This window comes from Gavialis gangeticus, unplaced genomic scaffold (genome assembly GCF_001723915.1).
Source record: "Gavialis gangeticus isolate Ggan-Ray unplaced genomic scaffold, GavGan_comp1, whole genome shotgun sequence".
Lineage (NCBI taxonomy): Eukaryota > Metazoa > Chordata > Crocodylia > Gavialidae > Gavialis > Gavialis gangeticus.
In genome coordinates, this window is record NW_017729002.1 from 223,749 (window position 1) to 251,054 (window position 27,306).

At 41.3% G+C, this 27,306-nt stretch overlaps 1 protein-coding gene and 1 long non-coding RNA gene across 2 annotated transcripts; both read right to left on the minus strand.

The window, feature by feature from the left end:
• Positions 1-2,283: 2,283 nt before the first annotated feature.
• Positions 2,284-17,782, minus strand: RRN3 (RRN3 homolog, RNA polymerase I transcription factor). The gene is made up of 17 exons (XM_019507414.1): positions 17,599-17,782; positions 17,157-17,213; positions 15,953-16,042; positions 15,737-15,866; positions 15,369-15,428; positions 13,394-13,457; positions 12,919-12,988; positions 12,121-12,219; positions 11,669-11,764; positions 10,340-10,478; positions 8,271-8,401; positions 7,432-7,562; positions 6,858-7,042; positions 6,093-6,201; positions 4,619-4,771; positions 3,630-3,717; positions 2,284-3,156 (listed from the first exon to the last, which is right to left on the minus strand). The coding sequence occupies exons 1-17, from the start codon at positions 17,692-17,694 to the stop codon at positions 2,995-2,997; spliced, it is 1,860 nt and encodes a 619-aa protein (XP_019362959.1). The 5' UTR covers positions 17,695-17,782; the 3' UTR covers positions 2,284-2,994.
• A 6,679-nt stretch (positions 17,783-24,461) lies between these two features.
• LOC109290705 lies at positions 24,462-27,306 on the minus strand. Its single transcript, XR_002095656.1, has 2 exons — positions 27,246-27,306; positions 24,462-25,575 (listed from the first exon to the last, which is right to left on the minus strand). It is a non-coding gene; the product is annotated as an uncharacterized LOC109290705 (long non-coding RNA).

The window sequence follows — 27,306 nt, forward strand, 5'->3', positions numbered from 1 at the left end:
GCACCTTGTCATGCATCCACAGATGCATCTCAAGCAGGTCCATCTAGTACTTAACTAAGGCTCACTTTTTAGTATTACAACATGTATGTTGTCTTCTAGAGGCCCAAAGTCCACATGTCAGAGAGCTTTCGAGACTAGGGGTTGGCAACCTGTAGTCCATGAGTGGCATCCAGCCTGCAGGCCGTGTCCAGCCCTCAAGAGACTTTGGATCTGGCCCATGTGGCCATGCCTTCAGTGGCAGTCGGCCACAGGAGGCTCCCTGCACTGCCAGGGGCTGCCCTGCCACACTGCAGCTAAGCAGCTTCGTTGGGGAGGGGGCAGGGTTGCCTCTCCCTGCTGCAGCTGAGTGAGGGGGAAAGAGCAGTGGCTGCCCTAATGCCCAAGTGTAACAGGGAACCCCTACCCCTGTTACTAGGTGGGTTTGAGTGGGAAAAGGGCCAGGGATCAGACAGCTAGTGAGGCAATTAGCTGCACCTGGTACTGGGGAAAGAGACAAAAGGTTGAATACAGTGGCCAGAAGGGGGCTGGGTCCCTGAGCTGCCAGGCAAGGAGCTCCTGTATAAATTGGCTGCAGGAGGTGGGCTGGTCTGTACCCAGGCACAGCTAGAAAGTTGTGAAGAACGAGCCAAGGTAAATGCCTAGGCTGCAGGGAAGTATTAACCCAGGGTTGTGTGGAGTTTGTTTTACAGTCATGGCATTGGCATTTAGGTTTTGGCTAGATCTGCTGGTGGGAGCCACAGACAGGGGTGCTGGAGGCTGTTTCTCTGCAATAAACACCAGAGGTCAGGCTGAGAGACAGGGAAAGGAGGGGGCATAGGGACTATTAAGGTGCAAGGGGCCCTAGGAAAGGGGATTGCTGCTTAGGTGAGGCCAAACCCCAGAGGGTGAGGTCTTGAACACGTAGGCCCAGGTGAAGGGTGTGGCCAGACAGAAAAAGGGGGCTGAAGCTGGGACAGCCAAGACACTGACAAGTGCCACAAAAACCTATGGGGTATATCCCCCTCAAAGGGGAAGTATCATGAGGAGGCAAAAAGGCCCCAGGTATGGCCAGAATAGTTTACTCTCCCTGTGACTACAGACACTCAAGTATCACACCTCCCACCCCACCCCCATTTATGTACATAAATAACATCAAAGGTGTGGCAGGAAAGTGCTGGGAGAAGAGGTAGGATTGGGGAGGAACTGGCACATAGGGCATACCTGGACCACATGTAAGATATTAGTGGTTAGCTAAAATACAAATGAAGTATTATATGTTGGAAGTTGTACATTGTTTGCTTCTCAAAAGGTGGGGCTTATAATGTTAAGGGCACTGGTATCACAGGGAATAAAATATATATACAAATATGCACTTTGTGGCACTCTGGAAATCACTCTTCCCTTTGTTGAGAGGATACTTTCATGTTAGGAGGGAAGACAAGTTATTTCAAATACAAACTTTTTATTACTCCAAGAATGATGGCATAAAAAATAAAATATTTTTGAAGAACTGCACAGACAAAATTTAAGAAAAAAACGGTCATCAAATGACAGGAGCACATGGACTTTACTAGACTGTTCCCAAACCTCTCTCATAGAAGATGTCCCATTAATTGTGTCCCAGTCTTTCAAAAGGAAATTGCCAGAATTGGGCACTCCTGAAACCCCTAATTCCTACAGCATGTTTTTTTTTCTACCATGTATACTTCTACACACAGTCCAGTCTGTCTTGTACATGCGTTAACTGAATTATGTACAAATATATGGTTTGTAAGTATCTGGGTGTATCAAGACATGTTTCAATTCTCATCCCATCTATGGAATCTTGAAAGTCTAGCAACAAGTCTAAATAAAAAAAAACAAAACAAAACCCAGGCCAGTGCAGTTGCAGCAACCTAAAGACAAGAATCTGGACCAAAATAATTAATATTTCCAGTTCCCAGAACAACATATTCTCATGTGTCAAGAAACATGGTCATCTAATTGAAATGCTAGGCAGTTTTTCCAGAAATCTTCCACGTTTATTTGAGCCTCTTGACTCAAAGCCAAACAATTATGTAACACAAAACAGTTATGCTGAAGTAAGGCAAATCTCTGCTATGATGCAGGAGGAAAGGAGGAATCATATCACTTCTCTTCTGAGGTTTTCCAGTTTCAGGTTTCACATTTTAAAATCACACTCCAAAAAACAGGACTTGCACAGTGCTTTTCAACTCAACTCTAGAGCTCAATGCTCTACACAACACTTCTATAGAACAACCATCTGTAGATCAAACAAGCAGACATTAAGCTTTTCTCTTTGTTACTTATGCATGATGATGGTTTGAAGTGGTAAATTTTATTATTATTTTTTTAATGAGGAAGTTCAGAAGGGGGAGACTTTGTTCCAACTAAGTCTTTTTCAGTGATAATACCCAGCATTTGCAAAGCACTTCCTACCATCAAAATACTTTACCAGCTACCTCCATCAACTGACAGAAGCAGCTAAGGTAGAGAAGCAAAGCAACTCATGAAAGGGAGTCACTGTTTTGCTGAATTTAGAGTTTAGTCCATGGTTTTTATCTTGGGCTCAGACAAAGAGAAGGGGAAAAGGGGAACAGAAAACTTAGAGACCCATCAAAACACAATATAAACATCAGGAGCAAAATCCTGGGCCTAGTGAAGTCGTTGGGAAAAGAAGCCAAGACTTCCTTTTAAAGATATATATATGAAGTGAAAAAATACACACAAGCTTTTTACAGTCAAGGGAAAATGCCTAAATTATATAAAAATCTATTTCAATATGAAATGTGTAAAATATTGCACATTTTATTCTCTAGTCTCTTCTGGCAACATATGAAATTATCAGAACTCATCTTAGCAGAAACAACAGTTAAAAAGCCAAAAGTTAGCTTTCCTCCCTGTTTAATACAGTTCAAAGAAAAAAATGAAAAAAACTTGAGTTTGTAAAAAGACTGAACAGCTTTCCAGAGTGAGAAATGCACATAGCTTTTGCCTCTCAACTTGCAGTTTCAGTCAGAGGTGCTGCTGTACATATGTTCCTGGTGGGGGTGTTCCTAGGCTGCTTGGTGGACTCAGAATATTTGAGTCATACGAACTTGGAGTAATTCCAAGCATGCCATCATTCTGAGGAGTCTCTCCTTTCAAGAAGTCATCATCTTCGTCTTCAGTTGTATTCTGCACAAAGAAAAGGCCAAATGAGAAGAGAGAGGCACTACAGTGACTTATCGTTTTCACTCTTGAGTTAAATAAATACTTAGCAGAAAGAGTAATCAGAACTTCAAAGCAGCTTTACTAGGGGAGTATTAGTGCTATAAAGAAGCATGTCAAACTCACTCCTGCCCCAGGCCAAATCCACAGGGCCAGCAGCACCTGTGGCAGGTCAGAGTTGAGGCAATGTTGCAGGTCCACAGGTCTGAGGGTGGCCAGTGGCACAGGCTGGCACTCAGTCAGCAATGCAGATCTAGAGGCCTGCCAAAAGGTCCACAACTGTCAGGGTCTAGAAAGCCCAAATTCTGCATCCTCCAGCTTCCAGTAGCCCACCAGGCTACCAGTGGATGAGATGAAACAATTCCATGGGGCAAATGTCAAAGCAGCTAATATAAAAAGGTTAACCAAATCTGAACCTGTATATTTTGACAATAAATTACCTTTTTAATGGGTTTTGTAAGGTCCTGAAGATCTTCAGCACTCAGTTCTTCCCAAATCTGATAAAGAGGATCAATATTCTTCTTTGACCTGAAAACAATACAGATGCTTAATAGACTTGAACCCAAGTAATTGTGAACTAAGCACTTCAGTTTATACATTTCTCTAGTGTGTTTCAATGGATTACACACTTCACAGATATGTCTCTGTAAGGTAGGCTAATCTATCTCCATTTTACAGATGGGTAAGAAGTTACACAGAGAAGATCAAATGGTTTGGCTTGAAAGCAGAGCATGAGAGAGAGATTCAGGCACTAAATCCAGAACTCACAGTGATGTATTTTAACCAAGTAGCTAGTAATCCCTTAGGCAAGTACAATCCTCTTCTAATTTATAACCCGCAGGCTTCTTCACACCATTTTCACTCTTTGGAACAAGGTCTCACTGCAGCCCTTCTTGCACCTTGAAACAACTGTTCTTCTCACAAGAGCTACCAAGCTCATTCTCTTCATGTATTAAAGCAGCCAACATGCATAATGCCAAGCGTATAAACATTCTTGATAAATAAGGCTGAAAAGAGACCATTCACATCTAAAGAGGAAAACAAGCCAAATCCCCTCTTGCACAAGAAGGTATAAGAAACCATCCATTGGATCGCAATACAATGCTTTGTTGTTGCCATCTTGCAAATTAACTTGTTAAATAGGGGTAGCTAAAGAAGTTTTACCTAATCTAACCTCCTACTGAAGCCAGACAGATGGGAAGGTGGACCTGACATTCTATACCCTACAGTGTAGACAGACTTCAGGTTTCAAGCTTTTGGCAGTGCTAAATCTAAAAAAGTCTTAAGTCACATTCTGTACTTCCACATAATACAACAATCAGGTGCTTAAAGAACCAGAAAGACAAATATAATTCAGGAAATCTTGAACAGTGCCTTAAAGTATGAGTTCTCTGTAAGGCAGAAATTAGTATAGATTTCAAATACAAACCTTTTGAGAATGTAAGGATCAAAAGGAAAAAAACTATCAAGTGGATTAGTGCAAGCCTGTACAGAGTCACCACCATCGCTGCTTCTAACGACCGGTAAAAATTGCCTGTTGTTCCTCTCAATTATGGTGTAGCAGAACACCAACTGGTACTTCCTTAAAATAAAAAAGCAAACAAACAAAATGAAGCAGGGAATGGTTACACTTACCAACTACATGGAAAGCAAATCATTTCAGAAGATACTAAAACTGATCAAGGTTTATTTCACTGATATCAAAGTTGTAGCTCAAACTTCCCTTTTCAGTTTGATGACCAACAACAAGTCTTAAACACAATCAGAATACATTTGAGCCCACAGTCTCCTCTCTAATCCCCAACAGAACAAAGGACTGCAATTTGTACCATCATAAAGCAATGAAGCAGTTCTTGTGAACTAGAGCATCTCACTGGATCTGACTGTGACAGGGCACCTACCATGCCTATCACTAAGAAGGGAAGAGGCTGCTTGAGAAGCAGCTTGCAGGTGTGGCAGGGGCAAATAAAGAGTCACCTGACCAGAAGGCGGCGCTTCAAGCATATAAGTCCAGGGCCTCAGCTGGTCAGGGAGTCTAGCCTTGAGAGTCATGGAAAGAGGAGCTCCTGTGCAGCAGGGCTTCTGGGCAACACCTGAGCTGGTGGTAAGCAACTCTGGTGGTTTGTGGAAAGAAGAAAAGGGAAGTCAGGAGGTCCCAGCTGGGCCTGAAGGGAGAGGAGGAGAGGCAAATGTCAACAGGGGCAGGGAGCCTGATGGTCTCAGTGGACCCAAGATAGAGGCCAAGGCCAAACAGCAGGGCCACAGCCAAATGGTCATGAGAGCAAGGAGGATCACGGACCCATAGCTTGCAAGAGGTGTAAGGCAGAGTCAGCTACTCATAGCCCAGGAGGGGTTGAGTGTCAACAGGGTCAGGGAGCCTGAAGGTCTTACTGGCCCAGGAGTTAGGCCAGAGATGGGCTGAAGGCCAAAGAGGGCTACAGCCAGAGACAGGTGGGGCCAGTGGAGCTTGAGAGTTTCAACTGGCCTAGGAGCAGGGCCAGGGCCCAGATAGAGAGGCCAAAGCTTGGGGATCATGGCTGGAGATCAAGGAACCCATAGGCCAGGAGGGGCACATGTCAGCAGGAATAAGTAACATTTCATCAAAGTGTGGCAGGTGAGGAGAAGGGGACAGTACCCAGAGAGAGAAACTAGACAAGGGCTCCAGGGGCATCACAGCCACCCCTGGAGTTGAACCCTGTTACACTGACCTCATTATGAGCTAGTTTCACTTAGCTTGAAATATGCATACTATTATAATGATGACATGATTTATTTTACACAATATGTAGTACTTGCACAAACATACAAGTTTACAAGAAAGTTAATCTTTGAACTATTAGATTATGGTCTACATACATAAATCAACATAAACCGTAGAAAATTTAAACTGGAAAAACAGTTACCTGGTAATGGCTGCAAACAAGTTAACAACAGAAACTAAGCAAATCTTCAGGGGATTCAGCTGACACATGACGATGCGTTCAAAATTTAAGTTCTGCAGGTATGCCAAACCTTCAAAATGACAATTATTTGCAAATAAGTATGCAAGAGTTTCAGACATTGCTTTCCCAGATTCTTAGCTAGTGGTTCTCAATTTGAGGCCAATCCTCAAAATTGTTCATTGGCCACCATATACCCATATTCAATTTTTCATTGAAAATTAAATTATTTTTCATGGCTTTTTATTCCAAGAATAGAGCTGGACCAGACTGTAGCTTACACTGAAGCAGCAGACTACTCTATGCTTAGGCACAGAGGGCACTCCTAATGCCAGGAGCATTGGAGCATACACTAGGGATACTCTAGTCACACGCCCTGCACCAGAGCTGAGGTAAAGGGACAGAACCACTGTAAATGATAATTGATATACCACAAAGGGACACCTCTATCAGATTAAATGCTGGTCAACTAAAGGCACTCAATAGTGGGGCTGTGAGTCTGGCCCACAGACTTTATCTGCTTTGTCTTGCTTAGCTATAGAACAAGCTGCCCTGCTGTCACGTTCCAATACAAATGCACAAGATCCTAGTTTGTTTAAAATGGAGTAAGGTAAGCATCCCAGAAGCCACTTGACTGAACCAATTATTATTTAAATCATCCAACACTTCCAAAGGTTGCAAATGAAATGCGTTTACATTTTCTATTACTGTCTCTTCTAACACACTCACCTTTCCTTAAGTTGCCATCTAAAAGCTGCCTATGGCGGAAAATGAAAGTATAGAATACAGCTTGGCACGTGGAGTAAAACGGTCCATGTAGAGCCACATCACAGTAAGCATTTGTCCCTGCATCCTGACTATCAATATATCTGTGCAGCCAATTAACCAACAGGTCCAGGCATGCTTTCACTGTGCTACAAGGGAATATATTCAAAAAAAAAAGGAGAAAATCAGTCTGGTAGGTGTGAAAGATAAAACACGAATATTTAAGACCTCAGTGTGCACAGTACATACAAATGCAAGTATGGAAACAGTTTTAAAATTAGATTCCATTGCCAGGGTCTTCCTCCATGGCCTTTGATAACCTCATCTTAAGTCTCAACAGATATTTCATAAACCAAGTGCTTGGAAAACTTCAAGAGAATCCCACAAGGAGTAAGAACATAACTCAGACATGGCTCACTGGCAACGTGGAGGACAGGGAGAAAATGGGGCTTAGTACCATTCTGCACTTTCCTCCAGCAGACACCAAACTGTTTGCTTTAAACAAATGATATTTAAATGATCTGGCAAAACTACTTACACAGTTGGAATAAACTTAGCCCTTGCCAAGAAGCTGCCAATATAATTTCCAGCCGTTTGTCTGATCACTGCAGGATTATTTGGATCCTGCAGTATCTTCCAAAGATGGTCTAAGAATGCTTCTGCAAAGACCTGCAAACAAGACAAGGTACATGCAATCCATTAATCCTAAGGCTAATACCATCTCTAAACAGACACCCAGTGCTGAAGCCAACTGTTTAGAGATATCCAACAGAAACTCACTTATCAGAATAAAAAAAAGCTTCCAGGACCAAAAAAATGCCTGTAATTAATCATAATGACAGAGAACAAGTAACATTGAACTGAGCCCCTGTAGGCTTTGCATATTCCTCTTATTATGCTTTAAAGAAGTTCTGTACTTTGTTAAATGCAGAAAATATATTGGCAGACCCAGTGGGTTTTTTTGCTTAAGAAACTAAGGGCAAGCTGTAGAAGAAAAGGGTTAATGTAACAAAGATCCTGGCCTAAATAAAAGGGGTAATACATATATCAGCTCCAAGTCATTTTTAAGCCATGCAAGAAAAGCCGTAATACACTGTTCCGCAGACTCAACGTTCCAGTTGATTTAAAAATTCCAATCACTTGTGATAGAACTGAATAAGCAACCTATAGTGGAGAGGTTAATTATAAGGAATGTGGAAAGAGAGAAAGAAACTAAAGAGATGCATGCTAATGCCCCTTTCCACTCCCTAGGTATGGAGTGGAATTAGGATTTCAGTTGAATCAATGTAACTTGACAACTCCTTAAGCTAAAAAAGGGGAAAAGGTCTAAAATACCATAGAAGAGCTACATTCTGTAAAGCCTATGCTGTTACTCACCAATTTAAAACTGCAGATATAAAACATGAAGTACTGTACGTGACACAAAGCATGGGTTGGTAAAATGAGTTTGTCAAAGATGGTAATTAGATCCCGATATAAGCCTTTTGTATTGTTGATATCAAGTGTGCCTGTAAGACAAAAAAAAAGATTCCAGTGGCTCTTTGCTCTTCTCCAGAATTGCAATGTGTATTTAAAGAAATGGTGCCAAGCAGATCAGTCTCCAAACATAAGGAGGTCTTAAAGACATAATATCACAGAAATACTTCCTGATATTTGAGCTCCAAAAGATTTTTTTGTATCTATGTATATATTTGCCAGTGCCAAAAGACATGCAAACATTACAATACTATGTCACTGAAGTGAAAAAGTGAATAGGTAGCTTAACGTTATCAGAACATGGGAGGAAAGGGGGAAAATCAGAGAGTAAATCTGATTTTTAGACATTCTTTCTTGTTAAAAAATCTACAAGGTTTAATATCAGAAGTTTAAGTACAGCTGTCCATCTATCACTGTTCCTTTAAGAGACAAAAAGTTAGGACTTTCCTTTGCATTTCAATAAAGGATTTAAATTCCAGTTTTAACTAGTGATTAGTAGGGCTGTGCAAAGCTTCGGTTGCCGATTTGATTTGGTGGAGATTCAGCACAATTCAGTGGCCGAATTGAATCAGGAGACCCTTTAATCTCTCCAAATTGAATTGGAACCCTCCAAATCAATCTGGAGAGATTCAGAAATATTCAACGATTTAGACATAAGACAGAGTTTTAAATGTTTTTTCTACATACCTCAAGGTACCAGGTGGCTTGTGAATGCTGAGATGATGGGACAGATGCAGCATCCCACAGGAGCATGGGGGGATCCCCAGCGCACTCAGCAGCAGACCCAGAAGTGGACCACAAAGCACTTCCGGTTGCACTTCCACGTCTGCTGCGGAGCGTGCGTGCACGCCCTCCTCCCCCCCCGGGCAACTGGTTCCAGTCCACTTTTGGGTTTGCCACTGAGCATGCTGTGCTCCTGTGGGATGCTCCATCTGCCCCAACATAGCAGCGTTCTTGAGCTGCGCCTGGTACCTCAAGGTATGTAGAAAAAGCATTTAAACCTGCGTCTATGGCCGAATTGCTGATTCTCTGAATCAGCATTGAATCTTCAGATTCGGCCAAATCAAAAAGGACAGTGATCCGAATTAACAAACTGAATCACTGTCCCTGATTCGGGCCAAATCGAAATCTGAATTGAATATGGCCCATTTCACACACCCCTAGTGATTAGGTGGGGTTTGTCTACCTTGTATATACAAAATTGTAAAAAGGAATCTATCATTCTGATTATCAAAGTGAATACTGAAGAAGCATCAAACATTAAATCTGACTTATGACTCCTCAGCAAGTTCCTGAAGCACACAACATTCACCTTAAGAAAACTTCACAGTGCTAATACAAGGCAGCTAAGGGACAATATATGCCCCATATGTGTATGTGTGCACTCTCTCTCTCTCACACACTAGATGAAAAACAGGAAGGGTTCAAAATGACAGATTATGAGAGATTTCCCACTTTTGGTTGTTCATGCCAGTCTGGCAAAAAGAGGCTGGAAAGCCAATGGATCTCCCCACAAGGAAATTCCCACTGAAAAAGAAAACAGTAGCTCCTACATTAACTCTCGCATAGTGCCTGGTATAAGGGACATGTCAAGCTATGAAGTGAGTGCTAACAGGAGATACACGAGAGATGACTCGTGGAAGTGAAGTAGCACTCTAAGCTAGTGCACTAGTTTCTTGGTGACAAAGCTAGTTGCCAGGTTTTAAAATATTACAAGGCCTTGCAAGAACAGGAAGCCAAAGCTGAGCCTTTGCATCATGCTTCAACTGTGGTTATGTTAAGGAGATGTGGGATACAGCTGAAAATCTAATCTATGTATGCTGCTGGAAGAAGAATTCTACAGATGACAACCAGATTCTCATGGTCCAGTCCTGCAGTAGCAGAACTCTCCTCATGTCTACTTGGGGAGTAAGGGGGGGCAGGGAAGGAGGGAAAGGGAGGAGAAACATGTATGATCCATACTTTATTACCATTGACATAGCAGATCTCTTTTATATAAGTAAACAAAATGGTCATCAAAATATCCAAGCGTTCTGCCAGAGGATGGGCCATCACATCAGTCTCACTGGAGGCACCTTGGTTTTCTTTTTCTGTTTCTTCATCTTCCTCCTGTGAGATAACGCAGCAATTAAGGATTTCTCTTGCATACTGCAAAAACCCCTAACTTTCTCTATTCCTGTCATAAAGCTTAGTATTATGGATACAATTTTAAAAAATAATCACTGTACAAATGCATACAATGATCACTGCTTTATTGACTATGAGCTTAAGCTTTGATCTCTGCATTAGAATAGATATGTATTTGGATTCATTTCTGGTGTAGATTCGTTTCCTTTAAGAACACATATTGGATATGATGAGTAAATCTCAGACACAATGAGCGGACTAACAATGCAATTGTTTTCAAATATTTACTTTTTCTACCAAGTTTCCAATATTGTACAAGCTGAACTGGACTTAATTTTTAATGGAAATAAACCACACAATGTCAGTCCACAGTTTATTCTGAATTGTAGATTCTTTGGATTTAGTTTTCTTTCAACAGAAGATCAGTGTTGTTTAAATGGGAACTGACAGTGACAATACAGTACCTGGTATTTTCTCTTTCAATGCCTTATCCTAATAACATCAAGTATTATGTATGGGAAAGGAATCAGGTTTCAAAGACAAAAAGCTAGTTAAGCTCTGGGTGTTATCTAAAGTTCAATGGAGAATTGTACTCTTGTTTCTGCAGAAGATTTTGACATCTGATTTAACTTCAGTTAAAAACAGAATTCCAAAATTGTCTTGGCTTTGCCAGGAGCTTCACAAATCAGCCTGGTTAAGAGTCAGGCAACTTGGGGAGCCAGGTATCTCTGAGAGCTAGCACTCACAAACAGCCAAGAGCCTAGAACCCACGGCTGGCCATTAACAGTCCATCTAGCAGTCACAGCAGAAATCCCACTGGATTTCTGGGAGACTTTCACTGAGATCAAATTGGACCTTCAAAATGTTGCTGATCTGTCAACACTGACATTTCCAAATGGAATATTTCAACTGAATTATTCTGACTATCTTTAGTGGTGATGATTTGGGTGCTGTGTTTCCCCATTAAGTAATTACATTTGTACCTATTAAAATAATAAAGAGGACAAAAAGCACAATTTAGTTGAAGCTTCAACATTTTCTGACAGTCTAGTTTCTGACATTACAATATTTTATCCCCTTAAGGCTGTGTATCATTGCCACTTAAAGTATTACAGTAAGTTTTCTTAATTTTTATTTAAAAAATTAGTAGTAGTGTCATTAAGACAGCCAACCATGTCAAAAAGTCCTTCTTCTGTGGTTTTTTCCACACTACCAGGGGCATTAGCATTTTCTTCAGCATCCTCAATATCCTGTCGTGGTGTGCTTACCTATATATAAAGATAAGAAAACAGTTTTGTTGGTATTTCTTTTTAAAACAAGTTTGGGAAAAAGTAACCACACTATTTTTTAAATATGATATTGTTGACAGTATGATTGTAGCATTTTGGGTCTAAAAATGTGCCTTTGTTCACATTTCTATGGCACAAAGGAGAAACATCAAATACCATACATATGTAAAACTATAATGTAGGATGGAAATTCAGCCTCATATGATAATTTAAGTGGCTCAATCTTAAACCAACAACTGACTGTATTTAATATTGTGCCTCAACAAAAACTAACAGTCGCACCATAGTTGGCATTTAAGAAATAGCCATATTTTAAAAAGTGATTCCACACTTACATCCAGCTTCAATAGTTTTTCAACTATAAGTTCCAGAATTCCAAGTCTCAGAGTTGGAAGATATACAGTAATTCGCAGCAAGTTATGAACATAATATTCCTGTAATACATTATCATGAATTGGTTTTGATTGTTAAGACAGTCTCATTTATTGTAATTTCTAGAATCCTTGAAAGGAGCAAAACTAACTACAGAAGTACCAAACCAATAAACACAATATCTAAAGTTCTGAAGCAGAAATGGAAGTTGAATATATTACCATTCATTCTAAAGATGGCTAAAAACAAGTTAATGCATAACCCAAACCTCATCATGCTTAAGAGATAGGATTTCATATTAAAACCCCCCCTCCCTCTATTTTTCCCCACTATCCCCATCCCAATCCCAGTTGCCCTCTCAAGCTTCTAGGTCTAAGTTCCCATGGATCCTTCCCACCAGTGACTGAAATGTTTTGACTGAAATTTTCCAAAAACATCGCCTGAATCAGGCAACCAGCAAGGAAGATTTCTATCCAATGATTAGTTTCTCAACATCAGCAACTAAAAAGAGGGCATTTGAATGAAAACTCTTAATAATTAGTAGTAAATTATATATATGTACTAATATAAATGCAGGAAGCTATGGATGAAAAATGCATCATCCTTGTTGAAATTTCCCCACAGCATTCAAATCAGGAAAGAATTTTTTGTATGCTGTGTGAGCTGCTGCATCTGTATGGAACTCTGCAAGGAATCAATTATAAAATCTATAGTATTTTTCTAATACTTATACATTTTGAAGACAGATTCATGGCTCTTACCAGGGTACTTTCCGATTTATTAATGAACGGAAAGTTTTCCACAAGTATTGGCAGAAGAAACAACGGTGTTCTGCAATAAAGATACCAAGAACTTTACCCAAAACAGAAAAAAAAGCAAGTACAAATGCTAAAATTTCACCAAGCAGCAAACTAAGCCAGCAGACAATGTATACAGGCAGCAGTACAGAGACTTCTCTGCATGCAACACCAGGCAGTATGGGGCCCAGTTTTCCTTTGATTCAGTACATCCCATGGTTTGATTTGTTTGAGAATTAATAGGGTTGTAACTATTGATGCTTAGAAATTAGTCAAATTTTAGAGTCAAATAGATGCATCATTCCAAAGTTGTTATATTACAAAGAAGCCTCAAGTTAAATGCTAGTATTGCTCACCCAGTTAGCTTAAAGTTTGTCAGTTGGTAAGAGCTATGTATTAATTGAAGGGCAAACAAAACACTGTGGGATGCTATACTTACAAAGGCACATATCTTGCTACAGTTTGCAGTGCTCTGTGACATGCTTTAAAGTTTCCAGAAAGGTCTATGAAAAGAGAAAAAGTTAATTACAATTAATTACCTTAATCAAGTTAGTAAGTACTTTCTATTAACTATCCATTTTTAGTTTACCTAGGAAATTACATTTGCCAAAGTTATTTATCTGAGCCAAATCTCCTTATTGCCAAAAAAAAGTTTACAAGTAAATACCGAACTACTGTCAAAACAAGGTAATACTACATTCTCCACAACACTGATTTTCAGTTATTTGAGGTCCGATTAAATGCTAATGAAGTCCCACATTTTACTAGATTTTCTTAATTTTTTTAAACTACAACTTCTGTAAAATCTTGCAGACATGAGCATCTATAAAGGTTCTTTGCTAATCTACTTCAGTCATGCAGCAAACTAAACCATTAAAACTACGGGTGCAATGATAAAAGATTTTCTTGGCCAATACCAATAGCCAATGATTAACCAACCATATCAGCTGATGTCAATCTGATAATCGATGTTTAGTAATAGTGCAAAGCATTTTAAATTACTGGCCACCAGGGAGAAGCCACTTTTGCAAAGGTGCCTGGTGCCTAGTGTCATGCTAAGGAATTAAATTGTCCCTGCCCGCGCACAAGCCAACTTCTCCATGGCAGCCCCTTTGTTGCTGAGTGTGCACCCTGTGACCATTCCCTAGTGTTCCCTACCCCTTCTGCTGCTCACCAGGACCTGTAGTTTGCCACAGGTTTGGGCTGGCAGCAGGGCATGGGGACCAAACTATGCTCACCAGGGTGCTCCAGGCACATGGCCGTAATTATCCACTATAACCATGGGTGTCTGGTGCCTCTTGAGTCAGGGCGGGCATGTGCCCCACCGCTGACACCAGTCAGCAACTGAGGGAGGGAGGGAGGGGAGAGAAAGAGGTCCCCTAGTGGCTGATTTCACTCACCATAAGAGTGGCTGCGCTGCTTCCAGAACTCGTGTGGCCACTTCCGAAAGCAGTGTGGACGCTTTCGCTGGCAGCCCCGCTCCCCAGCCAGCGCTTGCGCCGGGGGGGGGGGCCACCGGTGCTCTCATCTGCCCACCAGCTAAACGGGGAGTGCGGCTGGGTGCACCAGCACTCTCAGGGGGTGCACATGCACCCCCTCTGCTTCACCCCTGGCTTCAACAACCAAAAAAAGCTGAGAGTCAGTAAGGTCATTTCTCCTTTTAAATCAGTGCCAATCCAACAGGCAACCAATATAATGGTACACAACCCTAATTAAAGTGGTTTTAACTACCTGAAGGGTGGTTCCAAAGAGGTTCCCAGTAGTTGCAGATGACAGAACAAGGAGCAATGGTCTCAACTTGCAGCAAGTGAAGTTTAGGTTGGATATTGGGAAGAACTCTCTCACTAGGAGGATGGTGAAGCACTGGAATGGGTTACCTAGAAAGGTGGCGGAATCTCTGTCTTTGGAGGGTTTTAAGGCCCAGCTCAACAAAGCCCTGGCTGGAATGATGTAATTGGGGATGGTCATGATTTGAGCAGGAGGTTGGACTAGATGACCTCTTGAGGTCCCTTCCAACCCTAATTTTCTGTGATTCTAAAATATTGCTAAAAGTTGTCTTCAACATTTATATCAATACTATTTAGTAAAGGACTTAAGATACTGCAAAAACCCAAATCTACCTGAATAAAATTAATAAATTTAATTCCTTATCATGACACTAAAGCTTTGGAATAGAAAGTCAAATTTCCCAAGCATTCACCTCAAAGGATTTGGAAGTACCCAGGGCCAGGTGATGATGCACTTAATTTCAATAGAAGTCATGTGCATTCAAGTACATGGGGTCCTCCTACTCTTCAGTGTGCATGGGTTCATGCAGGTTTTGTACCAATACAATTACATTACAGCAGCAATGAAAAGTTCTGCATAGAAGAAGTAATACAAATAGCAGCAAACCACACTGCTTGAGTACTCACTTTCTTCATCATCATCAGAATCTGAAAAATCCACACCATCTTCCCTTACGATTACTTGAGCTGGTAAGAAAGAGAACTATTAGTGCATAACTATAAAAAGTGTAGAGATGATAGCCACAAGTTAAAGTAACATCAGAACAATATTTTCACCAGAACTACCTGGTGAAAACCCACAATATCTACATTACATCAAAACAAGAAAAGAAGATTTCTTTTACTCAAGAAGCCAGAAAAATTTTACACACTATATCTAGTTTTAGGCTAATTTCTTATAAAATTTGACTTTATCCAAATTCTCTTACTCCAAGTTATTTTAGTAAAAAGAGTGTGAATTATCCCATTTAGAATAAAACGAATTAAAAACTTACAAGGTACAAAATGTGAGACAATCATGCGGAGGCAGGGTCTAAGATAGATACTTTGTGCTGATACCAGGTTACCCAGAAAGTCTAAATATTCCTCCACCACATCCTGGCTTCTTTTCAACCATGGCAGCTTCTGCAGGCAGTTAGAATAATGATGTGAAACATACAGACATTTTGAGATTAAACATTTATTTCTATATATTATGAGTGGTGACTTACCAACAAAATGCTGACCAGCTCCTCCACATCTTTTGTCAAGTACACAACAGAAGCTTGGAATTCATGCAACCAGTTAATGATCTGGGCATCCTTATATAAGCAGACAATAAAGTAGAGCAACTGCATTAATATAAAAACCTTTAAAACCCAAATAAACATGAGAATTATGATTAGGGAGGCAGTTTCTACACCAGCATGTTAGGAATGTCACCCACTACCCTTCCTCCTGCACAAGGCACACCAAAACCAGAGTAGAGAAAGGTGGAAACTGCAAATCCACCCACAGTTGCTGAACACAGTTCTCTTTCAAAATCCAAGATGAGTGGATTTATCACACTGAATGTAATAGCTAAGTAGGGGAACTACATGGTACTCTAGACACTCCTTGTAGACCTAAATCTAGTCCCAGTCCTTCCAGCTGCTGGGCACAAGGAACCCTTGGACATATCACCCATCTGTTCTCTAAAAGGAGGTGACTTTGTGCTCCAACTGTCAATTAGTTGTGCCTAAAGTCCTTTGCCTGAAAGAAAAAAAAAGCCTGACATCTTATTCCAACCATTGTCCTTAAACAGACGTGGGTACACACCTGTGATCCTATTCCAACCTTCTCAAGCCTCTGCAAAACAGTTACTGCAAAAAACGGATAGATCTTGTCTCTTACTGACTTTTGCAACTTAGTCGTACGACTAAGATGATGGCATGTACAAAAGTAAGCAAGTTAACACTTCTTCAGAGACTTGAACGAGGTCCAGCAGGATTACACTTGGAATAAGCAGAATAGGATCATTCCCGAGTCTGGAGCAGGTGCTGAACTAAAAGGATAAGTTTAGAATTATCAGGGAATTGCCAGGGAAACACAGCCTAAAACTCTGTGGTCTGGAAGGAATGGAATATAAGCTGCCACCTGAATAAATGTAATAATAATGGCCTGACTCCAAGCGGAGTGCTCTCAAAGCCAGGAGGGATCAAAGGTGTAGCTGATCTGGAAACTGACAAGACTTCTGTCACTGCAAAGTTAACACAGAGCAAAGATATCTGAAAGCCAAGAAACACTTCCTGAGAACTGATCAAGCACCAAGAAATCTATTTGAGGGCGGTTTAAAATCATGTTTAAAACGCAACGGCCATACTTTGCCTCATAATTAAATGTACTCCTATGAAACAACCACAACTATCAGAACCCTCCACTACAAAAATGTTTCACCTTTATATCCGGATCTGACAGCTGATGCTTTAACAACTCAAAGTCAGCAGTTTCTCCCTGGAGTGAGCGTGAAGGGGAAAGAAAACAGAGGCACATTCAGTTTCCTGCAACAGAGCACAGCTCGGGTCCCGCGTTCCCCATCTGAAATACAAGCTTCTTCCTCTGTTACTAAGGACAGCTTAGAAGACCCCTGGCAAAAGCCAGAAAAGCCATAAAGCGGCAGCAAGAGTTGCAGTTTCTGTCTCCCCTGCTGCACCCTCCCAACTGCTAAAGTCTCACTGGGATTTCTCCAGGGGGCAACTCCCTCTGCCCACCCATCCCCTACGTTTCCTCAGAGAAGCCCGGGGAAGCAGCCCGCCAGCACCCCCGGGACCGAGGGCGATGAAGGAGGGGGGAAGAAGCAGCTTTTCATCATCCCCGAGACAAGCCTAGGCACCGTCACCTGCTCGTGCTTCAGCAGGACGTCCCTCAAGGTCCCGCCGAACCGAACCGTTTTCCTGAGCGGCGAGCCGAGGAACGCGCCTCCCTCCATGGCCATAACGGTCAGACCGGCCGCCTCGCGTGCAGCCCACGGCCAGGTGGGCGCGGTAAAGACACCCTCACCCCCGGCCGCCGGGCCCGTCCTGCTCCTCGCCGCCAGCCGCGCGGCCGGTCCCCGCCATACCTCCGCCTGCGGGCCGGAAGCAACCGCGGAGCCCCTGGGAAGTGACGCACGGCCCCTCTACCAGCATAACTCGGCTGGCACTTTGGCAAGGTAGCCGCTCTGGTTTTTCTTCTCGCTGCCCGTAGGAGGACTGGGGGGGTGGGGATCTTGGCCAAGCTCGAGGCGCTGTGGGAGGTGACGCGTTCTCCTCTCCCCCTCCAGGTTTTTTCCTCAGAAGTGTCCGGGAGCCCCCATCGCCCCCCGTTTGCGCCGCCCGGCTCCTTCCCCTCGCCCCGTGTCCGAGCCTCAGTGCCAGGGAGCTGGGCCCGGGCCGGTTCCCGGGGCCCAGGGCAGCAATGTGAGGCATCCCGTCCTCAGCCGGGGCAGGTCAGGAGGGGCTTTGGGGACCTTCCGTCCAAAAGAAAAAGGGGATCTCGGACTAAAGCGCCCCCAAACTACTGCGCCTAAATTTAAAAAAAAAAGTCATGATGATAGAGCTGCAATTTCCATTATTGAGCAAAATCACATCCTGCCAGGACTGAAAAGATTTGAGATACACCAGGAAAAATGTTCGTGGCAATTCCAGACGCTACGTTATAGGTAAGAACAGTTAATGGCCTGAAATGACCTCCGTAGCTTAGGGGTAATAAGTTGTAACAAAAAAATAATGTACTTAAGACGTACACAAAAACTAGAACTATTGGTTCCAAAATGAGACCTTTTATTAGACCAACTGGTAAATCGCAAGAAAATTGTCCTTTTTCTGCAAGCTTTCAGGATCAAAGTCCCTTTGTTAGGCTCTGGGAACAGTATAGATGGTACAAGATGGTAAAAAGTCCCCATAGGTAGGAAATAAACTTCATTTCTGCACAGAGGGAGCTGAAGACACAAGGCTGTCCCTCAGGGTCCGTGAGAGGGTCTTTGCCGTGAGCTGAGCAGCTCTTCGATGTGTAGATCTGGTAGATCTATGCATCATTTTGTACTTGCAGCACACTTTCTAGCTGAACTCCTGCTCCCTACCAATCCTTTCATAGTATCTGATAAAGTGAGCTGTTGATTACAAAAGCAAATGCATCTCTGAATTAGTAGATAAGGCTTCTCTCTGCCCTGCCTTCTGCCCGGAGCAGGCATGGCAGGCATACTACAGCATTCCAGCAACTGGTATAAAGCCATGTGATTCTGGTGCCTTTCCCACTTTTAGTATTCAAAAAACACACCGCTATTTATGATGAAATATCACTGAGTAAATTTGCTGGAGAGGCAAGCTAGCTGTTCATTTCCTTTAAACCCCAAAGAACAAATAATATGCTTATTCTCCAGGTCATTCACCTAAAATAGCTCTAGCAATTTGCTAGATTATGCATTAGGCTTTGTTCTTCAGTCCATTGTATCTTTGGTTACTACATTCCAGCAGGTATGGGGGCAGTCTGTTTTGAAAGAAAGTACAGACCATGCAGTCAGAAGTGGTCTGACAAAGTTAGTGCTCTCAGTTCATTTTCTGGTGGATAAATGTCCACATTAAAAGAACAAGTTGAAGTAATGACTATTTGCAGCAAAGTTAAAAAGATTGAATAGGTCAGGGGTGGGCAAAATGTGGCCTGGATGCGGCCCACCAGGCCATTCTATCCGGCCCATGGAGCTCCTAAAAATTTAGAAAATTAATATTTATTTGCCCCTGGCTGTCTGTCCGGCAGCCTTCAATGGCTTGCCAAAACTCAGTAAGCGGCCCTCCGCCTGAAATAATTGCCCGCCCCGGAATAGATAAACTACTGTATTGCAAGGAAATTGTTACAATATGGTTGATGGCTGTTTTTACAACATCTTGTAGACAGAATCAAACTGAACTCCTTAACTGTTTCCCGTGGGTTTCTAATTGCTTCGTGTTAGGGTTTGTCTTCACTGTAACATGGAATTGTTCTGCAGTTAGGTTGGGAGCAGCCATGTTCTAAACATGATTCTGTGTGTTCTGCCATGGGTAGCTGTCAGAATGACGGAGCTAACAGCTTGACCTTTGGTCCTTCTAGAATGATCACACGTAAGGAATTGTAAGGGCAGTGGGGCAAAGTTTGCAATGCCACTGCACTGACACTTTGATAAAAGAAGTGATTTCAATCATGAGCCTGTCCCACTAGCATGAAGCTGTGTGGCTTTTTGGGAACAGTTTGAGAAGCTAGTTTGTAACAATAAAGAGAAGGCTGTAGCAGCTTCCATGTAGCTCCTTTTATCCTGCCATGCCATTTTTAGCACCACTATAGGTTACTCAGCTACCAATACTTTGTGACAAGCAAACTGGAAGAAGTAAAACATAGTTGAACTTACAGCATTATTGGTCATTCTGAATCAATTTCTTGCTGCCTCCACAGAAAGTCTAAAATACTTGCATAGAAATTGAAAACAGGTATCTTTGAATGTAAAGGTTCTTGCCTATACAGTACTAAGTTACAGAATGCAAGCTTTATGAAAGTCCTGCATTTCAAAATAATTAAGCTATTAATTTTTTGTTGACTATAAGGCAAACTTATTTTTTATGGACCCTAACTAGTCAACTCCTTTGAAGATTATCTCTCTTTGCTGCAAACTCTTTAAAATATCCTGTTGACTATTAAAACTATTTTTACTGGATTCAGTTTCCTAAACTAAAATACAAGGCAGCTTTTAAATTATGACAACAGTTTGTGCTTGTACCCTATAGCTTGACTGTCTGAAAAACATAGTTTTAAATATGCGTTTTATTTTAACCATCCAATTCCCTGATTTAAGGTGCTAGCCATGTTGGGTTTTTATTCCAATATCAAGTATCATTAAAAACAACAAGAGTTACAAGAAGCAAAGAGAAGCGGTAAGATATAATACTGAAGAGATGTTTGACTACTATGTGATCTGTCCTGGCAGATAACAAGTTCTGTAATTCAGAATTTGCAAAACAACTGTTAACTGCAATTTAAAGTTCTCTCTGATAGCATAAGTTTTAACATGTTACTAAACTATTTTACATTATTTCAGTCCATCCTGACTAACACTTTATTTTTTTTCTCCGTGGACCTACTTTAAATGATTGTAGTGATCATGAAAAAAATGGTATGAAACACTATTGCAGGAGAGGGTATTTAGGACCTCCTAGTATAGGGGAAAAACACACAAAATTAAGGGGAAAAATAGATAACTAGTAATATCTGACTGAAATCTCATTATATAGTGCAGCAGGTGAGAGCTGCAAACACCCAAATTTATATTTATTAACTGAGCCATAGTGGTGGGGGAGAGATGATATACATTAGCAGTAATGGGTAGATAGAATATTTCATAGAGATAATACATTAACATAGCCAGAGAATTATTTTTATTTAAAATAAGATGGCTATCCAAGTAAGCTAATTGTACAGTCTGTACCAGGGTTGGCCACTCATTCTGGGAGCCACATCTGAAGTTTATGACTCAGACAGTGGAGGGGCTGAGTGACCCAGAATGGAGGTGACCACCCTGTACGGCTGAACTGGTCTGGCTTTCCCCGCGGGGAGCACGCCCCAGGGTAAGCAGCATGGCTGCAGCCCAGTCAGCCCTGGTGCCTGAGCCAGCTGTCCCAGAGGGAGAGAAAGAGGGAGGAGGGCGGGCTTGGGGCACACCCCCCCCGGGGAAAGCCGCAGCAGCGGGAGGTGCCAGGCTGTGCTGTGCCGGGGAGCCGCCGTGAGAAGCGAATGGCCAGTTTCTGGAGAGCTGCAAGTACTGTGTTGGCAAGACAAGGTAGCTGCAAGCCCATGAGCAAGACATGGTAACTGCAAGCTTGTGAGCTGCAGTTTGGCAACCGTGGGTATATACCGTTAAAATTAGCTCCATAGGAACTCTGCTTCTCTTCATTGTTTGAGAAGGCATCTTCATCTTTCTCCATGAGAGACAAGTGCCAATCCAACATCTTTGGAGAACACCTAGAAAGTCATCAGATTTGAGTGATTTCAGACCAAGGTCCAGGAAAGTGGGCCTCCTGTGCAGTTGTGAAATATCTTCCAACTAATGTTTACAGGAGTCCTGTAAGTTCAGTCAGGCAATGGCATAAAACCCTATTTTCTTTCCACAGTGACCAAAAATGTCTTGGAAGTCAAATCGTTAACTCTTTAGTGTAATTTTCAGCACAGAAAATTATACTTCCATATGCACGATTTTTTTCAGCAATATATAGAGACTGCAAAATTGAACACCAATTTAAAATAGACAAATGTCTATAAATTCCCAAACAAAAGCTACATTACAATGTCGTTTAAAATTGAGAACATACATCAGTCATGAAGATAAAGTACATTTTAGGGGGACTCTAAGTTTTATAGAATAAGTAATTAAACTAATTAAATACCAAACCAAAGTAAAAGTCAACCAAAGAAATGTATAGGTAAAGCACCTGAACAACCGTTACCCAGTAGACACCATGCAATAACTACAGGCATACCTCGGAGATATTGCGGGTTCGGTTCCAGACCACCGCAATAAAGCGAGTCACACAAATTTTTTGGTTTCCCAGTGCATATAAAAGTTATGTTTACACTATACTGTAGTCTATTAAGTGTGCAATAACATTATGTCTAAAAAACAATGTACATACCTTAATTAAAAAATACTTTATTGCTAAAAAATGCTAACCATCATCTGAGCCTTCAGCGAGTCGTAATCTTTTTGCTGGTGGAGGGTCTTGCCTCGATGTTGATGGCTGCTGACTGATCAGGGTGGTGGTTGCTGAAGGTTGGGGTGGCTGTGGCAATTTCTTAAAATAAGACAACAATGAAGTTTGCCGCATTGATTGACTCTTCCTTTCACGAAAGATTTCTCTGTAGCATGCGATGCTGTTTGATAGCATTTTACCCACAGTAGAACTTCTTTCAAAATTGGAGTCAATCCTCTCAAACCCTGCCACTGCTTCATCAACTAAGTTTATGTAATATTCTAAATCCTTTGTCGTCATTTCAACAATGTTCACAGCACCTTCAATTTGTAAAAAACGCAATATCTGCGAAGCGCAATAAAGTGAAGCGCAATAAAATGAGGTATGCCTGTATACAGTTAGAAGTAGTTCCTAATAGTGTTTTTGATCCTACATTAGATAAAGAAATATTTAAAATGCACGCTAGTTTTCTTCCCCTCCTCCACCCATCCTCACTAGATTACTGTAAGGTAAAGTTAAGGTTACTTGGATGCCCTTGATAGTTCCATACCTTGAATGTGTTTAGTTTTCTTTTACATATAAAATTTAACGCTGAATTTTTCTGAGCTTCTAGCACTTCATCTGGAGATAACACTGATCTTCCTGTGATGCCTTTTAGCCTAAATTACTGAAGTATTCTCTGAATGTTAACATTGTTTTTTGTCTGTTTTCTTTTTTAAATTAAGGAACCTTCCTGTATGTGATTCACCAGTTTCCCCATCTCTTAAGCTATGTATCTTTTTACAAATAGCCTTCTTTCTTTACACCCATTTATTTCCCTTTCATCATCTCTGTTGATAAGATCTAGCACAGCTAGTAACTTTTGAAAATAATAATTTAAGATTTATGATAATTTTTATTGGGCTTTTTACGTCTAAAATCTGTTCAACAGATATTGTATAAAACAGCCTTCTCTGGAGAAGCGTATTGAGTTGCTCTCTTTCAGGGAATGATGGCAATTGGGGGTCATCTTGAAAGAGTTTGAGTCAAGCTGCCCTGAAAATAGTAGGCTTTCCAAAGCTTTCAGGAGACAGAATAATTGTATGTATGGAAGAGGACTTATCCTTTTTGTAGCCTTAGTCTCATTAACAGGAGACAGGTTTGTAGGGACCTTCCTTGAAATGGCTATTAGAGGTGCACCATTGTGAACCATGAGAGGGGGCAGGTTTTTATAGAACTTCCTATGAAAACTGCTCGTTAACTTAAAATCCTTTTTAAATGTAGCCACTACTTAATATTTCACACTGATAAGTTTTATTTCAGTATGAGTTTGTCAGACTATTTCTGTCCCTAGTAAGTTCCAAATATTTTAAGTCAAGTTAGTTAGCAAGTTTATTTCTGAATTCTTAGAAGACCTACTTGGTTCTTGAATTGTAATTGTTTTGGGAGAAGAAAAGCTATATTCTACAAATGTAAAAGCAAAGCTGAATTCTGCTTTAGGTGAACTTCTCAAACAACTATAGAACTGCAAACAGCACTTTTATGATGCCGATTTAAATATATGTATTTGTACAAGAAATAAGATGGACTTTGGCCTCCATTATGAATCACAATTGATAATATATTTACAGCTATTTTAGTTTCCTGCTGCATGTTAATCAGGGACCTCTCTACATGAAATTGTGTATTACCTAATACTAAACAATTTAAATATTTAAGACTGAACCTATCAAATGATCAACCTATATAAGCTGTGATTGATAACATGCAATGTTAATAGTCATGTTACAGCTGCAGTTTGTAACTGAATAATCCAGACCTCAAACGAAAGCCCTAAATAATCCAGACCTCAGGCACTGGTTGCAAAAGAAGGAAAGGAAATAAGTTCTCTTCAGGAATGTGGAATAAAAGTAAAATTCTTGCAAATAATTTGAAGAAGGCAGAACAAGAGAGGAAATAACACAGTTTACAGGAAGGTTAATCTGCAGTTTTTGGAACAACGCACATTGGGACACTTTCTTGGAACGTATTTCAGTTCCTCCTGCTACTTCACAGGAAAACATTTTTGGGTCGCCCTAGAGGTCTGATGGACCAAGAATGGTTTGCTGTGATCCGTTCTACAAATACACAACTTAGATGTGGCAGCCAGAAATTAATGATAAAGCAGTACAGTGCAGGTAAAAGACACACCCTTATTTGCCAATGATATACAGAAATTGCAGTCAACAAGGAAAATACAAATAGGGACTTCACAATAGGCAGGGCCGTCAATCCGTAGGGTTTTCAGATACCCTTAGCTACAATTTAGTTTTTACCTCCTTATGAGCTGGTAAAGTATTACCTGACACATTTCTCCGAGTTAGATTTAGTTTCCAGTTTCTGGAATAATACATCATCGGGACAATGTTTCCTGGAATATATTACATGATGAGAATTCCTCTCCATTTCATACTGTTACTTCATGATAAATTGTTCCTATTATCTCAGGTAAAAAGAAATATGGTTAGGACACTAACCTTTCCATTAGTTTTGTCCATATTCAAACAAGGTTTAAAATACAAAGTTTGAAAGATCTTGAAAAGGAGCTTATTTAGAGATCAATGATTACACGTTACCAAATAACAAAAATCACAAATTGTGTATTTATAATAGTACACAAATATTTTATCTTTATACTTTTGCATCAGTTATTTCAAAGGGACCTTAAAACCACCCTTCTAAATGTATTGCACTGCCATAGTAAAGTTCACAGTAATTTCATTTATGTACTTTAGTTACACACTATAACAACTTGGCACCCAAATATTTTAGGTATTTAAAAAAGGTGTTTCTACATTAAGTTCTGCCATTCCTTTTCTATTAAAAACATTGCGTAAACAAGAAGCGTAACCCACTTTGTTTTCAAACGAGTTACATGCGATTTTGCAAACTGGTGAGAGAGGGATGTGTTTCACGTGGTTATTGGTAATTATAAAGAAAGTTCTCCAGTCCAATATGGAAAAGTGTAGCAGAGGTGGCGTGGTATGCCTCTTTCAGATTCCATAATGGAAGAATCCTAATCTAGTATAGGGAATCTTCTTTGCGTAATCCGCATCATTGTTTTTCCCCTACTGAATGGCAGTAATGTCATGTCTCATCTTCTCTGAATCCTGAGGAGAAAAATAAATAAATAATGAACAGCCGCACTCATGCTATTGAAAGGCAACTTATTTCCAAATGTAGCACCTAGTTATTTTAGGCCAGTATAAGTATTTCTAAGCTATTTTTGATAGAACTCTGATGGATCCCTTGATTATCTCAGCCTAAGTCTGTCAGATCAGATATTGTGCTGGTTGAAGACTCTAGGTTTGGTGCTAGATTATAACAACAACTTAGTCAAAGTTCTTTAAAAGTTCCCTTTCATTTCTGTACTGTAAGGACAAATCTAATGATCTCAGAAATGTAGTTATTAGCTAAAAAGGTATCTATAAGTCTAATAACTTCAGGTTGGGACATAAAGTTTAATGTTAGCTAGAACCAGAAGCAGAAAAAAACAAGGCATTTGGTAATGAAAGGTCTTAATTGCAGTGGTAGTTAATGATAAACTAAATGTGACCAGGTAACCTTTTGCAGCTCCCTTCCTTGTACAGGTGTTGCATAAACTAGCGTGAGTTCCCTGTACAGTATCTCAGTACCTACAGAATATCCTCTTGTAATCTGTGAATGCAAGTACAAGGAGAATAGCAACAGCATTTTTAGCAAACAAGAACTTTTTCTTGTTTCTCTTTCTTGCTTTCCCTGAGAGGGGAGAACATACCTCTCAAAACAATAAAGAAATTAATCTCAAAACATGCCATGCTGAGACTTTAAGAAGCTCAACAGTCTGTGCTGTAGTTGCCCATGTCACAACAAAGTATGTTAGTTTTTCTGAAGTAACATTTTATTCAGCAAATGACAGATTTCCATGGTCACTCTCACTTCTTTGTTAGCATTGGACAACATTTTTTATCAGGGCTTGAAAGGTGACTTTTGGAAGTGAAAGTTGAGCTGCTAAATCATGTGAGCACTTGCAACTATTTTATCCATTGCATATAGTAGTAAGCTCCTGCAGAAGTTATTAAAGGCTCCTAGTGAGAAATAATGGACTACCACTTACTTACAGCTTGTAAACTCTTGGCTGCAATTGGGCTTCTGGGCCTGCTGCAAGAAGCAGATGCCTTATTCAAAGTCACCTTTTCAATTTTGTATTCTGCAGCACAGAAAGACTCCAGGTCACTAGACATCTCACCCCCTATGATCATCATGGCTAATGTGTTCAGCCCCTTTGCGGTACTGTCCTGTTTCTATAGCAGATACTCAAACTGGCACACAGGGACAGGTTGGAACTGCATCATCTCACTGGTACGTCTCTACGAGCGATCTGGGGCAGCGTTTGTACAGCGCCTAGGAGGCTGTACAATAGAGCGTCAACACTTTTAAGATGTGAAGCACCAGCTCCAACCAGATGCCAACCCAGCGTGCCCTTAGCCCTGGTTTACCAGCCCAGCCTCAAGCAGGAGAAGGCCTGAAGGATCTCGGCTTTCGGGCATCTTTGCTGGTTACTGGAGCAGACACAGCTCAGACCCACGGGGTGGGAGCTGGAAACAAGCGACTTAGCTGCGCCCTATTTTGTTGCTAGTCGCCACTGGTGCTGGTTTGTAGCTATGTGGTTGCCAGCTGCTAGAGCGTCCGGGCGGGGCAGAGCGGGGCCTGCAGTTGCCACCGACCGAGTGAGTCAGCTCATCCCCGCCCGGGCTGGCTGTCCCGCGGCTCCCGTCCCGTCCCGTCCCGTCCCGCTCACCTGGCGGCGCGGCTCAGACGGGCGGGCTGCGGGCGGGCTGCAGCTCCACGGCCGGGGCCGG

What these genes read in the sequence shown, in the direction of transcription:
- RRN3 (XM_019507414.1), bottom strand. Translation starts at nt 17,694, where the DNA reads ATGGCCATGGAGGGAGGCGCGTTCCTCGGCTCGCCGCTCAGGAAAACG. An exon ending in TGTCAGATCCGGATATAAAG is followed by an intron (nt 16,043 to 17,156) that starts GTGAAACATTTT and finishes TGCTTATATAAG; the next exon opens with GATGCCCAGATCATTAACTG. An exon ending in ATATCTGCAGTTTTAAATTG is followed by an intron (nt 7,563 to 8,270) that starts GTGAGTAACAGC and finishes TCTTGTTTGCAG; the next exon opens with GTCTTTGCAGAAGCATTCTT.